Genomic DNA, 17,734 nt, shown 5'->3' with positions numbered 1-17,734 from the left:
CAAATTAAATATGTTAGTTTTATGATTGAGTGTCAAACAATTATGCAATTATTGACCCACGAAGAATGATGGATTGCTTGTGTCAGTGACACAAACTGCGGAATCTTAAAAGGATCTGGAACTGGACAAGAAATGCAATAATATCAAGATCATCCTGCTCCAGCATTTGTGTTTTTCACTTGAGGCATGGCAAGATTCTTTCCAAGAAGTAGCAAATTGCCAATTGATGAGATTTAATTTTTTTTAAGCTTCTTGGCCCATCTTGCCTCCTTTTTAACTTGTAAGTTCACATCTTGCGAAACGTGCCCAACAAACTGGCCAGGTGCCTAACATCTAATTTCATCTCACCTAATTTCTCTGAATAACCTCCATGCTGGAAACCAGGCAGCAATACTTTAGGCATGCTTTTTGGCCACTAACCACATGCCCCTCATGTTAACAGACATTGTATCAATATATGTCAAACTTTAAGAAATCTCATGGCACATATCTGATCACTTACAGGATGCTTCTGCACCATTAGACTGCACTAGGAAATACCATTGTATTGTTGCAGTGAGAACATTGTGTTCAGATACATGTAAACCAGCACATGGCTTGACCACATTGCCTGTCCGGAGTCTTCACTTGCTGTCATAAGTGCTCGCTGAATGCTCAGTGTTTCTTGTTTTTGCACTTTTTCCCTTCATCTATCGAAACCAGCCTCATATTATTGTTGCTTTGCCATTTGGAGCAGATGCAAAGCCAGGGAGTTTGTCATAGTTGTCAGCAGTCCTCCGTCACATTGAAGAGTTCACTACACAGTAAGTCGGGGCAGCCTCCACGGTCAGTCAAGACCGTACTTGAGCCAGTCAGAGTCTGGATGCTCCCCTCAAAGGGTGAGGAGTCAAATGAAAGGTGGCACACTGTCACAATAGGACAGAATATTGTGGGCAGTTGTCTTTCTGGAATAAGAGAGGCAGGTATTGGAGGAGAAGTAAGCTAGGAATTACATGTAAGTAACTTGCTTCTTAATTCTGTAAATCCTGCACACCATCTGTAAAGCACAACCATGAATGTGATGAACTACGGTCCATTTGCCTGAACAAGAACAGCTCTAGATATACTTGAAGCTCAACACAAAGCACCCATATGATTGATACATCATCCAATACCTTTAACATTTATTCTGTCCTCCAATGATTTGCATGGCAACAGTGTGTATGATGTACATGGTACACTGTGACAATGCCCGAAGGTTCCTTTTGACATAACTTTTCAAACCCACAGCCTCTGCCACCCAGAAGGAGCAGAGCAGTAGATGTATTGAAAACTATTACCTGCAATTTCCTCTCCAAGCCACATGTCATCTGACTTGGAACTATAGTGCCATTCTTCACTGTCATTAAGTCAAAAATTTGGAATTTTCTTTCGAACAGCTGAGTGCGTAACCTGACCCCAGACTATTGTGCTTTAAGATACCTGCTCATCAGCATCCTCTTAAGGACTATTGAGCGAGCAATGCCCAAAGCCCGTGAACAAAGAAAGAAAATTCCTAGGATGTTGAGGTTGGCCTTTTAACAAGTTTGTCTCAATGTTAAGAAGACTCTGTAGATGTGTCTGCATGGTTTCCAGGAGTGGTCTGCCTGATCTAGTTATATCCAGCCCATTCAGAGTGGAAAAAAATCCTTTTGCAGGCTATTTGTCCCAAGACAGGTGCGGCAAGCCACAGAATTTCATAACTCCACTACTTGTCTCTCGGATGAAAATTGGACGCTTTTACATCTTGTTTGTAAAGAAATAGATTCAGCTCATATTTTAAAATCCAACAACTTTTTTGCGCTTAAAGAATACTGGGGTGAAATTGGTCTTCCACAGAAACAGCAAATGAGCAAAAGCAAATTGGCATCACAATTTTGCACAGTGCACACTTTTAATTGACTTTAGTGGATAGGAAAAGTAGACTTCTAATTTACCATTTCAATCATTCACTGAATTGTTCAATCGGTCCCTTTCATTGCGCCTTTATAATTTTTATTGATTCTCTTCACTACTGCACAAGTTGCATCTTGAGTATGTTGAATAAGTTTTTCATCTTTAACAGGAAATGAAATAAATAGAAATGGGATTAAAATCAGAGGTCATAATTGAGCGATCATTTCATTTTAACTTCAACATGTCACATGTTTTTTCCCTTTTTTTTTCTAAAACTTTACAGGTTCTTGATGGTGTTGATTTGCTTGATCTTCAGTGTACTATCTACCATTGATCTTTATGCTGACTTTGCAACTGGAACTTTGTTTTGGATGGTAAGTAGAATGGATCCTCTTGTCCTCTACGACAACCTTATTGTACTGCTATAAAACTAGCAGTGCAAATCAGCTGAATATCATTAAAAATGTTGACAGTTTTAATCTTATTGAGTCAATAGAACTGAGAATAGGCAGTTTCTGTAATAGATAGAATGATGATCAAGTTGAAATATGTAATTCTTTCGAGAATTTCCATGGTTAAATCTTTGGTATAGATAAAAGTATAAAGGTGACATTGTATAATTAAATTGAGGATTTAGTCATTGTCTTAAACCTGGTTACAGAAGCCATTTAAAATTTAATTAGGATTGATTGTTAGCAAAAAGAAAACATAGCTGTCATCAGTAAATTACTTTGTGACCCAGTCCATCCACTGAAAAACTAATGGCAATCCTGTCTTGTTCATTTTTGGGAGTCCTGAAGGGAACCAATATTCAAGCAATCAATCAATGAATTACTTGTTATTAGGGTTCCAATGCATTGAAATGTAGAGAGGCTGCCTGTAATAACTGCTTGCCAATCAGATTTTTTAGCAACTCTTCAGTCCCAGCAATGTTTCGAGGAGTAGTGGCCAATGTTGGGGTTATAGCAATCTCCACAAGAGATGAGTTGGGGGGGTTCTGGTTGGGACCATTCAGGCAGAGTTGGTTGTTGTGGAGAGTGATGGAGATTTTAAAGAGGGCATTTGATGGAGCACAGTGTCTGATTTAGGAGGGTTCAATCCCACCCCATGTTCTGAGCTTGTAATGTGGTGTGTGCTACCACACCTCTCCCCAAACCACTGATATAGTAAAAGTGGTGATGGGATGAATTGGCTGCTAATGGACAACTTATGGACTTCTGACTACATGATGATGACCTATCTTAATTGGAGGCAGTTAGGAAGGTGATGCATGTCCACTCATTATTTCACAACCAATTATATTTGACACCACTACCTTTTATCCCACACGCTAGGTGGGGAGCAGAGGAATTAAATTCCACCCAGAGTATTAGTTCTTATTTTTATTTTTCAGCAATTCTAAATTCTACCAAATTCTAAAGTAGTAATTAAGTCAGCGAGTAGCTTATTAGTTTTGAAAAAGCTGAATTCTTGTGGAAGTACCTTATTTACTTGTAAAAATACTTTGTTTCTAAATACCCAATGTCTATATGTTATAGTAGATGACCTGTGCTGCCAATTTCCAGATTACTCATTACTTCCATTGGAAGATGAGTTGATAAGGAATGAATGCAGAAAATGAATTAAAAGTTTCCATGAATTAACATTGTAGATATACAAATAAATGTGTGCCTTCAGACTGAACTATTAGTTGATTCTCCATTGATGGTTTGTAGAATCAGATCATGTGGTGATTTGTAAGAATTTCTATGCTTGTGGTTTGATTAGTACATTTAAAAGTAATTCAGTAAAGATAATTATAATGATTGTCTTGAAAACAGCTCCAATGTATTTGACTAGAACAATTTTGGATGCCATATTTCTTTCATGGAGTCTATTTACCAATTTTGTTACTGCACCTCAGATGAAGATTTGGAAGAATCAAGTTGCAGAAGATTGATTTATTGTGGGAGGCAGGAACAGCTACTAACAAGGCACATAGTAACAAGCAGTTGAGTTTTCAACGGTTTACTACATATTTAAACTAAATATAAAATCATATTACTCCTGTAACAGAATAGCATTGTATGACAGCAGATGTTTGTGAAACAAGGAGTTTGCCTTTCTCTTCAGAGCTGACACATCATTATTGAATTATTTTGCAACTAACTTCCTTGGAGATTGTTTATGGAGGTTGTTAACTGGTCAGGATTGATGTTTAAGTGAGGCGAACATAATTTGAAGAATTTGTCCAACATAATGATGGTAAGTTCAAAAGAGGGTAAAGGATGGAGCCACCTTCTCCGCAGTCCAAAAACAAAACTTCAAGCTTGAAGAAACCCGATTCATTTCCCCACATCATTTGCTGTAAGCTGTTGTGCTGCACCAATAAGTCAGGGATGTATAAATGTTAATAAATTGCTCTGCACTCTTAAAAGCAAGTGAATGTATCTAGAGAATGAAGATTAAGAAGCAGCAAGTCCTGCCAAGCCAAAATGATTATTTCAGCAAACTCTGGACAAGGACCATCGATCTGCTTTCCCAGCCTTTCTCTCTATTCATAACACCAATGTTCTTGTGGTGTCTCTGTTTGTACATGTATGGCAATTATATTAGAGGCTTAAATATGTGCTGACAGTTCACTATTCTTTACCTTTTAGTTTATTTATTTATAATACATAGTTATTCTTATTACGTACAGAAAATTGGTCTACGTTTTCTGTCAATGTGGATTTGAAAGATAAGTAAACTGGTAAATTTTGTAAACTTTCCAGAAATGTTTAACTTTTGTGACATTCAATTCATTAAACTTGCTCCACCATTTAATAAGAACATGGCTGATCTGAATGTGGTTTTAACTCCACTTTCCTGCCTGACCATTCAATTCTTAATGTCCTGATCAATCAAGATCTAACCAGCCCTGAATATATTAAATTATATAACTTTGCTATTCTCTTTACCCAAAGCCATAGTGGGCAGCACGGTGGCACAGTGGTTAGCACTGCTGCTTCACAGCACCAGAGACCCAGGTTCAATTCCCGCCTCAGGCGACTCTCTGTGTGGAGTTTGCACATTCTCCCCGTGTCTGCGTGGGTTTCCTCTGGGTGCTCCGGTTTCCTCCCGCAGTCCAAAAATATGCAGGTTAGGTGAATTGGCCATGCTAAATTGCCCATAGTGTTAGGTGAAGGGGTAAATGTAGGGGAACGGGTCTGGGTGGGTTGCGGGTCGGTGTGGACTTGTTGGGCCGTAGGGCCTGTTTCCACACTGTAAGTAATAAAAAATATAAGATAAGAATTCTGCAATCACTATTTAGATGATCGGTTTTACTACTCTTCCTGCCAAAGTGGCCAATTCACATCTTTCCATATTACGTGCCATTTGTTAACTTTTTGTCCACTCACCTAACCAATTTCTATCCCTATGCAGGTCTTTGTTTACTTCTCACAACTTGCTTTCATATGTAATCCCCAAACCTGAATTGTCTACAGCCTGGGTGAAAGCCAGAACAGCACCCCCTGGGATATGTGTAGCCCATTCTGACTGAACCTGGCCCATCCTAAGACTGAATTTGTAGACTGCCCCTGACGGTTAGTGACCTATCCTCCCAAATCAAATGTGAAAGACCTCCCTGAATGACCGATGATCCAAGCCTAAATTGATTTTGCTAGACTTCCAGGAGTGACTGTGTCCTTCCCAGGTGTGAAAAGGGATTGAGCCCTGAATTGGAATTGGACCATCCACCTGACTGATACAACCAGATCCCTGGATGAGAAATGACCCAACTCCCCCCGCCAGACTGTCAGATGTTCCACTAACTCATTAACAAGTCCTAAAGCTTCATGCATTGTTTGCCATGTGTGCCTCATGATACATATCAAACACATGCACTACCTCTGCATCATTATGTCCTTTAACCCCACAAGCCCCATTTTCACTTGAACATCTTGCCCTGTAACCACCTGCTGCTTTCCGTGCAAAGTTGCCCCCTCAGTCACAAATTATTGTGTTGCCATTCTCCAACTGGGTACTGTTCTGGCCCAGGGGCACAGTGTACCTTGGTCCTCTTGGATTCCTTGACTGTATGGGGCAAAAATTATGACAAACACTGAAAACCACTTTGCTATAAGGGGAAACGTTCAACTACAAGGCTGAAGACTAAGTTGCCAGGTATGGACCTATTGTGATATTGAATATCTGAAGCATTGAGTTTCTCAATTGGACAAAATTTGATTTATTTATTGTCACGTGTACCTAAGTACAGCAAAACGCTTTGTTTACAAGCAGTACAGGCGGATCATAGTAAGCAAGGACATATCACAGAGTAAAAGAAAATTTAGAGATATGCAGGTTAGGTTGCACAGGGTGTGCACTATTCAAGATCAACATTAGCAAATCAGCATTATTTGAAACTACGGAGTCCATTCATCAGTCAAATAATGGCCAGGAAGAGGCTTTGCCCCAACCTGCTGGTGCGTGTGCTCAAGCTGCTTTAACATCAGCCTGATGGAAGAGGTTGTAAGAGAGCATTACTGGAGTGCGATGAGTCTTTGTCAGCCAATCCACGGCAACGAACTATGGAAATGGAGTCCTTGGATTGAAGGTTGACTTCTGTGATGGTTGGGGCTGAGCATATAATCTTCTGGACAGAAGTTAATTACAAAGCCTGAGTTAATTCCAGCAAGTTTTGTAATTAATGACATCAAATGCATGTAAAGTTCTCGACATCTGCTGGATAGAAGGTTTATTCTCCTTAGCAGTGAGAGAGCTTAATAGTTAAAGTACATCTAAATGGCTAGAGTCTTATTTTTAGATGTTTGCTTGACTTTAAGTTCTTGTGTCTGTCATTCTTCTCTGGGACATTCTGTGGAAGTCAGTATGAGTAAATGTTTGGTACCAATGCAATTTACCTTAAATCTATTTATTTTGCACTAAAAGATTATTACAAAATCAGACCATACTTCTGGATGAGGAATTTAATCTTAATTTATTCTTTCTGGACAATACTTTAATGGCTATATATACTTTCTTGCGGGGACTACAGTGGTTTTGTACTTGCTGTTGGGCTAATCGTTACCTCGTTCAAGTTCCACTTGCTCCTGAGGTGTGAAACCATGTCTCTGAACAGGTTAATTAGTAAATAATTATAATAGTTTCTTAAACTATTCCAGGATTGTCCCCTCTGGAATGATGTCAGAAGCTCAGTACAAGTATTAGGCACTTCCTGCAAGAACAGGAGTCTCTTTATTGCAATCCTAAGGATATGTTTGAACTAGAAAAACTTTCATTCCTTTTTCTATGCAGATGCTTTGAGGTATTTGTTTTGAATTTCTCATGTTAATTACATGCTATTGGCTTATTTTTCAGTGTTGAACTTTTCTTTGGAGTTATTGGCCATCATTTTCTAACTCCGTTTCTTCTCTGTCCCCATGTTTTGGTGGAAAGTATTTCTTATGTTGCAATCTTATTAGTTTTTGCTAGAGGGAGATATTGCTTTAGTTTTGTGTAGTTAAACTAACCCTATAGTGTAGTTCTGCCTTTTGAAGATGTATAGACAAAAAATCTTAAGTTCTTTGCAAGTCATTAAATCATTTTGTTTCAAGAAACCAAATGCGACAAACATTTGACAAGTTTAATAGGCAAAGATTGACAATTACTTATTGTGGCAGCAACACCTTCATGCATTGAAGAAAACCTGAGACCAGTCAGGGATGCTCAGCTGTCTTTTCCCTGCCACTGCATTCCACCAACATTTCCCCCCAACCTACCAACGCCTGTGACCACACGTCTCTTCCCCTACCAACTCCCCACTGTCCCTACACTTTCTTTCTTATTTACTTGACTGTAAAGCAATTGATGGTAGCTATAATGGCAGTTCCATACTTACTGACTGGTGGTGTTGAACAAACTGAATATGGGTTACATAAACATGTGACCAGTTCTACGACATTGTTACCCATAAGCTTTGAAGTCATCAAAGACATTGACTTAATTTTAAGATTTAAATATACCAAAACAATGGACATTTCTTCATACACATCACTCCTCAAATACCACATCACCTTGCATGATCAGACATCGGGTGCACATACTTAAATGTAACTGGAACCCATCAATATTTAATCATGTACAAGAGAAACAAATCCTGAGGCATAATATGTCACTGGACTCCATGTTAACTATTTTTTTTCCTCTACAGATGTTACCAGACCCGCTTTGTTTCTCCAGCCATTTGTTTTTGTGGTAGATATATATATTGGACAAATAGTATATCCTACCAATATCACTCCTAAAGTAGGTCAAGTGCAATAAAGTTAAATGTGCTACATTGGCTTATTTGACTTTAATCAATGTTAGCTATGGAATTATTGTCCCAAAAATATAGGAACACGGTCAAGTGAGAGGGAACAACTGAAATAAATCAGTATTTGTAAGGAAATAGTGGTGGGGATATTAATGGGATTAAAGACCTATCCATCCCAGAATACTTAAGTTTGACCTAGAAATAGTGGAAGCATTTATGGTCACCTTTCAAGATTCTATAACTTTGGAGGAGTTCCTATGGATTACAGAGCAGCTAATGTAACACCTTTTATTTTAAACACAAAAAGGAGGTAGAGAGAAAGCAGGCAGATGTAGACCAGTTAGTCTGACATCAGCAGTGGAGAAAATGCTAGAATCATCTTAAAGATGTTATAGCAGAATACTTGGAAATGATCAGTGACATGATCAAACAGATCAGCATGGAATAACAAAAGGGAAATCCTGCTTGACAAATATACTGGAATGTTTTGAGAATATAACTACTAGGATTGATAATGGGGAGCCAGTAGATGTGGTTTACTCGGACTTTCAGAAGACTTTTGATAAGGTCCCAAAAAGATTAGCACATCAAGTTAAAGTGGATTGGGGGTAGTTTACTGATGCGAGTAAAGAGCTTGTTGCAGCCAGGAAACAAAGAATAAAAATAAATGGGTCGTTTTCCCATATATTAATGGATGAGGGTACGAAATGTAATATCTCCAAGTTTGTAAATGAGACAAAGCTGGGTGGGAGAGTGAGCTGTGAGGAGGATGCAGAGATGCTTCCGTATGATTTGGACAAGTTGAGTGAGATTCCTGATGAAGGGCCTATGCCCAAAATGTCGATTCTTCTCCTCTGATGCTGCTTGACCTGCTGTCCTTTTCCAACACCATGCTCTTGACTCTGATCTCCAGCATCTGCAGTCCTCACTTTCTCCTTTATAAGTGTGTGGGCCAATGCATGGCAGATGCAGTATAACATGGATAAATGTGAGGTTATCGATCTTGGTAGCAAAATTTGGAAGGCAAATTATGATCTGAATGGTGAGAGATTGTGAAAGTGGAGATGGTACAATGAGACCCAGGAGTCCTCAAACACCAACTATTGAAAATAAGCATGCAGGTGCAGCAGGCATCAAAGGCAAATGGTATGTTAGCCCTCAAAATGCACGGGTTCAAGTACAGGAGAAGAGATGTCTTCTGCAGTTATGCAGGGCTCTGAGACCACACTCGGAGTGTTCTGTGCAGTTTGGCCTCCTTACCTGATAAAGAATGTTCTGGTTTTGAGGGGAGTGGAACTGAAATTTACCAGACTGATTCTTATAATGGCATGACTGATGTATGAACAGTCTGGATTGATTAGATCTATTTTTACTGTAGTTCAGAAGAATGAGGGGGGGAATCTGAGGAGCCTGTAAAATTATAACAGGACCAGACAGGATAAATACAGGAAGGATGTTCCTGATGACTGGGAAGTCCAGACTAAGGATACTGAGTAGGCCATTAGGGGCTTGAATGAAGAAAATTTCCATCACCTCGACTGGTGAGCCTGTGGAAATCTCTGCCGCAGAAAGCAGTTGAGGCCAAATCATCAAATGCCTTCACGAAACAGATGCACAGAGTTCTTGGGGCTAAAGAGATCAAAGGATATGGGAGACAGCACAAACATGATACTGTATTAGATGATCAGCCATGATCATATTGAATCAGGAGTGAGCTCAAAGGGCCAAATGGCTTATTGCTACTTCTATTTTCTATGTTTCTATATAATACAAGGATGATGAGTAATTTCCTTTATTGTGGAAAAAAGTGTGTTGTTTACCTGTTGATTTTGCAGGGACCCTGTCTATGCTGGCATAAAGACTGGCCAGTGAAAATTCTGCCCCAGTACCTATTCTACTTTTGTTTAGATGTGAAATCGGTATGGGTCAATTCTCATATCCCAATAGGAAGCAAGCAGGAAGTGAGCTGGACCAGTTCATGTACACATCCCAAAGTTGCATTGGGGTATCTGCATCTGAGACTCAATTCAACATTATTGTGGGGGGAAGAAAGGAAATTTTTAAAATCAGAATTCATGAATAACTGGATGTGATATTTTTATGAATTATATATAACTATTGAAAATTAAGGATTTTTGAAGTGTTTTGCAATTCAACGCAAATTCTCTGCTGTTTTAATACAATCATTACTGATCTCAGCTCGGCCTTAATTTCACTTTCCTGCCTGATTTCCTCATAACCATTCAACCCATTACTGATTAAAAATCTATCAATCTCCTCATTTAAATTCATTCAGTTTCCTGACTCCACCACACTCTGGGGTCGAGAATTCCACTGATTCATGATCATTTGAGAAGAATAATTTCTCCTCCTCTCTATTTTAAGTCTGCTACTTCTTAGCCTAAAACTATGATCTCTCAATCTATATTGCCCCACAAGGGGAAAACATCGATCTGCTCAACATCTACTTTGTTGATCCCCTTTTAGCATCTTGTACTTCCAATAATTCTTCTCTCAATCGTTTAAATTCCAGAGAGTTTATGGTCCAAATGGCCTGTGTGCACGTTTGGGATTCTATAGGTCTAAACAGCTCAATATGTCCTCAGAAGACATGCTTTTCATCTCTGGAATTAATCTAGTCAACCTTATCTGAAATGCCTCCAATGCAATTACATCCTCCCTTAAGTAAGGGGATCAAAGTGTGTGTAGCAGTCCAGATGGAGTCTCAATGATTTGTACAGTTGCAGCAACACCTCCCTACTGTTCTACTCCATTCCTTTTGCGATAAATGCCAAATTTCCATTTGCCCTGCTTATTACCTGCATACTAGCATTCTGAGACTCCTGCATGAGGACACCCAGATCTCTCTGTGCCTAAGCACTTTGAAGTTTAACTTAATAAGTTGCTTTTCTTTAGTGATTCACAAGATACTTATACTCATGTTGAAGATAACAGCTCAGACCTGTTGAGCAGCAATCCACATTGGATTACTGCTCCACTTGAACCTTGGCTTACTCTAGTACTGCTTTGCATTTCTGGCTGGTTATTCCAGACCAGATTTCCATAGAAATGCAGACCATGTTGGGAGAGGCTTTTGCCCGAAACGTCGATTTCGAGACTCCTTGGATGCTGCCTGAACTGCTGTGCTCTTCCAGCACCACTAATCCAGAACCGTGTTGGAAGAGTGTTGTACTTTATTCTTGGATACATTTGTAGATAACCCATCAACATGACGTTGGAAAAATATGATACTCATCTGGAGCAATTTGTCCTTGAGCCCAGGCCTCCTGGCTCAGAGGCAGTGGCATTTCTACTGAGCCACAAGAGGCTTGGATGCAATCACATGATTGTGAAAAATGTATTACATTTTAATATGACTTAAATTTTAAATTTAATTTGTCAAATCATTAGCTCAATAAAAGTTAGTCTTTCAAAGCTTAAACAATATACCCATACAGTAGCAACAAATAGCATTTCTTGAAACAATCTAGTTCAAACATTTGCCTTGAGCAATTAAAATAAGTGAGTTAATAAACAGGTAGTGGTTGCTTTCAATAACTTCCCTGTCAATTATACCTCCCACATTACATTCTTGAACTTTAAATGACCTAAATGTTATCAAACTTTAAAATTATTGTTCTGCTTGCAGGTCTGCAATAAATTCTCAGATTTCACCTTTTTTTTAAAAAATATTTCAACCACATGTAAAAACTCATTGGAATAAATGGAAGATGACATTTAATTATCCAAATTAATTACATTGAGCTTTGGTTTTAAAGAAATATGAAACACAGGCTCGTAAATCCCATTAATTGCACTTCATTTATATTGTTGGTGAATTGATACAAATACATGACTGTAACTGCCTTAACTATTTTCCTGAGTTCAAAGGAAATGAGCAGAAGCTTGGTCATAAACCGCTCCATAAAGTAACTCAAAATAGATTTCAATAGTAGGATTCCTTTTCAATTTTCAACAGTTATTTTGGTTGAAACATATGGTAGATTTTTCTTTCTTTTGAGAAGAAGTGGGTGTAAGAAGAGCAAAAAACTTCCTCTCAGGGCTAGGTCTGGTTTTCCTGTGCAATTGTATTCCATTCAGCTCATTACATATTCACATCCAAATAAAACAAGAAATCTTTGTGAAGTAAGTTCTCAAGCCTGCCAGGACCATCCTGGCACCATGTTGAAAAAGCAAGGAGATGTCAGAGACCTGACAAGAAGTAATGGCACTCTTTAGCAATGCCTCCTTTGCAGATTCTCCTGAAAGCTCTCCAGGACAGAAGGGAACTTTTTTTCCCCCCCTGTGGATGGCTACAAGAGGCCAATGTGACTGAGGAAGCCAGCCCGGACAGAAGTGGCTGTGGAGGTCAGTATTCCTTGGTTGGGCCAAGACAACTTGTCTCCAGTGCCATGGGAAGATGAACGATCTGCGTTCTACCAGTGTATCAGTGTCTAATCAATGTTTCGTACTGCTAGTGATGTGAGCTCTCATTGCTGTTGCCTAGAGGGGAAACACCAGTGATACTTGGAAATGAACATACTGGGTGTTTGGAGCTCAATTTTGAAGTATAGGAAACAAATCAAGCCAGCATATGGCATGTGCAAGTTTTACCGGTTTGTCCTTCTAGGACTGAAAAGATCACACAGGAAGTTGGTGACAGGCATTTCCATTAGATGCCTCATTTACATTCAATATCATCACTTAATTGAAACCACCAATGTAGCACTGCTGGTACCAATAGCATGCCCCTTCTCATTTAAAAAAAAACACAATCACTTTATGGGCTTTGCTGGCTGGGTTATCCCTAGTTGGCCTTGAGAAGATGATGGTGAGTTTCCTTCCTGAACCACAGCAATCCATTTGGTGCAGACACACATAATGCTGTGAGGGAGTGAGTTCCTGGATTTTGACTCAATCACACTGGAGGAGCAGCAATATTTTCAAGTCAGGAGTGAGTGTCTTGGAGGGGAATTTGGAGGTGGTGGTATGTATCCCATGTATCTGTTGACTTTATCCTTCTTGAGGATAGTTGTTTTGGGTTTGGAAAATGCTATTTAAGGAGCCTTGGTGAGTTTCTTCTTGTGGATGGCGGGTCAGTGTGGACTTGTTGGGCCGAAGGGCCTGTTTCCACACTGTAATCTAATCTAATCTAATCTACCGATCAAGCTAGTGTTTGGTCTTTGGTGTCAAGCTGCTTGAATGTTATTGGAGTTGCACTCATCCAAGCAAGTAGAGAGTATTCCATCACACTCCTGACTTGTGTCTTGTAGGTGGTAGACAGACTTTGAGGAGTCAGGAGGTCAGTTACCTCCTGCAGGATTCCTAGCCTTTGACCTGCGTTTGGAGCTATGCTGTAGCTAAGAATAGTCTAATCAATTTCTCATCAAAAGCAACCTCCAGGACGTTGATAATGGGAGATTTCATGATAATGCAATTAAATGACAGGGAATGATTGGTTAGATTCTCTCTTGTTGGAGGTGGCCATTGTCTTGCACTCATGTGGGCCAAGTTTAGATATGTACAGGCCTTACTGCAATTTTAGATGAATCACTACAGTATCTGAGGAGTTGCAAATGGTGCTGAATATTGTGCAACCATCTTCAAACTTCTTCAATCCTGATCTTCTGGAAGAGGGAAGGTCATTTGAAAGAGTTGTAGGTGGTTGGGCCAAGGACACCACCATGAGGATCGTCTCCAGAGATGTCTAGGAGCTGAGATAACTGACCTCCAAAAACCACAACCATTTTTCTTTGTGCTAGGTTTGGCTCTAATCAGTGGAGAATTTTCCTCCAATTCTTATTGACTCAGGTTTTGCTAGGGCTCCTTGATCAAATGTGGCGTTGATGTCAAGGCAGTCGTTCTCACCTCAGCTCTGGAATTCAGCTCTTTGGTTCAAATATGGACAATGTTGTAGTGAGGTCAGGAGCTGAATGACCTCATTAGAAGCCAAACTGAGTATCAGTGATCAAATTATTGCTGATCAGGTGCTGCTTGATTGCACTGTTGATGATGCTTTCCATCACTTTATTGATTTGGAAGTAAACTGTTGGATTGATAATTGGGCAGGTTGAAATGGTCCTGCTTTTTCTGGACAGAACATAAATAATTTTCCATATACTTCATTGATGTCAATATGGTAACTGTATTGGAACAGCTTGGCTCAGGGTGCAACATGTCTGAAGCACAACTCTTCAGTCTGATCGCCAGAATGTTGTCTGGGACCTGTACATAGATCATGGTTTGCATTAACACATCAAATCAACTATAACACTCAATCACTCACATACCAATCTTTCATCATCGCTATGAAAGTGTACACAGCTTTTCGCCAAAGGCTGGCAAGGGACAAGGATGCAATCTCTAAGGGTGGATTTTGAGTCGATTTCCCCTTTTTAAAGTTCATCCCTATCTGCTTGCCCTAGTCAGGTTTGCTAGTTTCCGGCAGTGTGTGGCTTCCTTGCTTGGACTGTCTCAATGGTTGAGTCAGTTTTCACTCCTAACACTGAAAACGTTTAGTAATACCAAGCTAGACTATTTGCGATTTGAGACTTCGTATAAGCCAATTGATATGTAGACCCTTCACCCCAACACTGTTGTGTTTGCAGGAAGAAACACCTTCGTTATGAAAGAACCTAATTTGTAAAGAAATATGTCCTCACCAGAACTTGGAAGAAGTCTACTCTGCCAAATACATGCCTCTTATATATGGTCACAAAATGATTCAACTTTTTCATTTCTGGTAACAGGATTGTGCCTGTGACTGTATTTCTAGTGGGCTGCGGAGCTACTGAATCAAAGTTTGGGAGAAGATTTGTAGCTCGGGTGCTCGTTTTGTGGTTCTGTTCGCCAAACTGGGAATTTGTGTTACAGACGTTTCGTCCCCTGTCTAGGTGACATCCTCAGTGCTTGGTAGCCTCCTGTGAAGCGCTTCTGTGACGTTTCCTCTGGCATTTATAGTGATTTGTATCTGCTGCTTCCGGTTGTTCTTTGTTTGGCTTGTCCTATAATAGTAGTGTTGTACCAGTCGAACTCATGTTGCTATTATCGGATAAGCCAAACGGAGAACAGCCAGGGAATTCCTAGAGGCATGGCACTCATCCACAGATTCAATCAATAAGTACATTGACCTGGACCCAATATACCGGCCACTGCAGCGGACAGCTGGAACTGACAACTGGAAGCGGCAGATACAAATCATTATAAATGCCAGAGGAAACGTCACAGAAGCGCTTCACAGGAGGCTCCCAAGCACTGAGGATGTCACCTAGACAGGGGACGAAACATCTGCAACACAAATTCCCAGCTTGGCGAACAGAACCACAACAACGAGCTTCTGAATACGCATGACATGCTAATGAAAGCAAAACATTCTCTTGATCATAAAGATTGGGGAAATGCAACCTGCCTGAAAGATTCGGATAACTTAATTGCAAAACATTAACCTTCTGTTGGAAAACACAATTACTTTTCTTGCCTGATTAAATTTCCCTTCTGTCCTTCGTTTTACTGGTGGGAGTAACATTGGGGGGAAATGCCCCTGGCTGAAAACCAGACACTCCAAATAATTGTGTATTTGATTAATGGATTACGTGTAAAGATTTTGACATGGTGGTGCAGTGGTTGAGGCCAGAGCTTTTAATATTGATCCTAACCTTGCGTTTAAAATGTTAATAACTGTAAAAACTAAAGCCACCTTATTTTGAAAGATGGAGTTAAGTGGAAAAGTTGATTAATTTTAGAAAATAGATCTTTAGCAAAGCATTTATATTTTAGAAATTTGTGAAGCAGAACAGACAAGTGGAAATCTAGGTTAATGTTTGACATATTTTAAAGGGTTAAGCAGAGAACAGGCAATGCAGTGTGATCTGTCTTTGATCTGATACTGATGGTGCAGTCATGTTCAACAGAGAACTCACGCATGATTTAACAAAAGTTAATGCTGTTTGTTTGCATTGTTGGGATTAACAATTGTGCCCTCAACTATGACTTGACTCTTGCTGTTTTCTTTCATTTATTTGAAAAGTCAATAGAAATAGGCCAATAAAATTAAGGCAAAATGTTAGTCCTCAGCATAACCCTTTATAGTGAGACCTAAGGTCTGAATTTTACTGCTGCCTTTTAGGCCATGGCTTCATCTCCAAATACATAACCCACACCTGTAGTTTTTGGCAGAGGGATTCAGAGCATTTTTACCTTCTAATTGATCTAATTGAGTCTTACTGTCCAATTAAGGGCATAATCAGAGGCTGATAGTTCTAAAACCTTGGCAGCATCATTGGGAGAAGTGAGCACAGGGAAAGCTCCCTCAAACTAGGGATCTTCACGTTTTGAACTGAAATTACGGTCAGGGCCCCCTCAAATGAGTCTCACTTATCTGATAATGCAGAATTGTCAGAGGAAAGCAACTCTAATCCTCTTTTCACAGTAGTCAGTTGCTGTATTCTGAAATTTACAAGTCCTGTCAGCCACATTGATAGTTGCTGTCAAACTAAGTACCTAAGATAAATATAATATGAGTGCTTGGAGAGAAGGGTAGAGTACCATCTCAGGAAGGGGTAGAATGCAAGATGGATGGGGTGCCAGATAAATAAGGTCCCAGATGGGGATGGAATAGAATGCCAGGGGTAGATGCCAGAAACATAGGAAGTTGGGTGTTAGCTGATAGGATACCAGGTGAGTAGGAAGGTGGTAAGGTCTCAGGTGGCAAGATAAGTGATAGTGCTTAGGGATGGGTGGGTGGGAGAAATTTGGATCTGATAGGGAGACAGGGTGTTACGTCTGCAATGATTGGGTCCAGTGGTGATGCAAGGCCATGTTGGCTGGGTCATTGGAGGTAGGATTAGGTCTGGCCAGGGCTGGGTAGGGGTGAGAGCTGTTGATCTAGAAGTGCCAGGCCCAATTCCGAGGGCAATGTAGTTGGGAATATGAGATAATTATGGGGTCAGTTTAATAGCTTTGTGGAAGTTAGACTATGTATTTAACAGTCATTTTTATCTCTGATCAGAATTTCTGTAATTTCAGCACAATCCTTCAAATTCTGCAATTTAAATGGAGAGTTTGTGTTCCAGGCATAGGAAAAAATTTGCTCAGCAGAATCTTCAATTTCCTCAACAATTCATTTGGAGTGTGCTATGATGGGAATTTCACAGGGTTCCCATATTAACTCCTATTCAAGAGTCCATAACAACTAGTCAGTGAAAAAAATAAGATTTGTCTTATGAAGTGATAGAGCAGTTTAGGCCTATACTCTCTAGATTTTAAAAGAATAACAGAAGGTCTAACTAAGGTATATACAATGCTGAAGAGGATTGACAAAGTAAGCGTAGAAAAGATGTTTGTTCATTTGGGCAATCTCTGACAAGAGGTAATTTTTTAGGATAAGAGGAAGCTGATTTAAAACTAATGAAAAATTATTTCTGTAAGGGCCATGAATTTGTGGAATTTGCTACCCCCAGAGTATGGTGGATGCTGGGTCATTGAGGAGGTGGACAGATTGAAGGGTTATGGAAAGTGGCAGGAAAATAGAGTTGACATTGA

At 39.7% G+C, this 17,734-nt stretch overlaps 1 protein-coding gene across 19 annotated transcripts in view; it reads left to right on the top strand.

The window, feature by feature from the left end:
* kcnq1.2 (potassium voltage-gated channel, KQT-like subfamily, member 1.2) overlaps positions 1–17,734 on the top strand; it is a 590,999-nt gene that overhangs the window by 22,438 nt on the left and 550,827 nt on the right. For all 19 annotated transcript variants that reach the window (XR_006314489.1, XR_006314490.1, XR_006314492.1 and 16 more), the window contains one exon: positions 2,198–2,288. Coding sequence is in view for 14 of the 19 variants with exons in the window: in XM_043709475.1 (XP_043565410.1) it covers positions 2,198–2,288 (91 nt within the window). In the remaining 5 variants the exon portion in view is untranslated. The remainder of the gene's footprint in view (positions 1–2,197; positions 2,289–17,734) is intronic.

The sequence above is a fragment of the Chiloscyllium plagiosum genome, chromosome 19 (genome assembly GCF_004010195.1).
Source record: "Chiloscyllium plagiosum isolate BGI_BamShark_2017 chromosome 19, ASM401019v2, whole genome shotgun sequence".
Taxonomy (NCBI): domain Eukaryota; kingdom Metazoa; phylum Chordata; class Chondrichthyes; order Orectolobiformes; family Hemiscylliidae; genus Chiloscyllium; species Chiloscyllium plagiosum.
The sequence above is the reverse complement of the archived record's forward strand: the minus strand, read 5'-3'. Positions and strand labels throughout refer to the sequence as shown.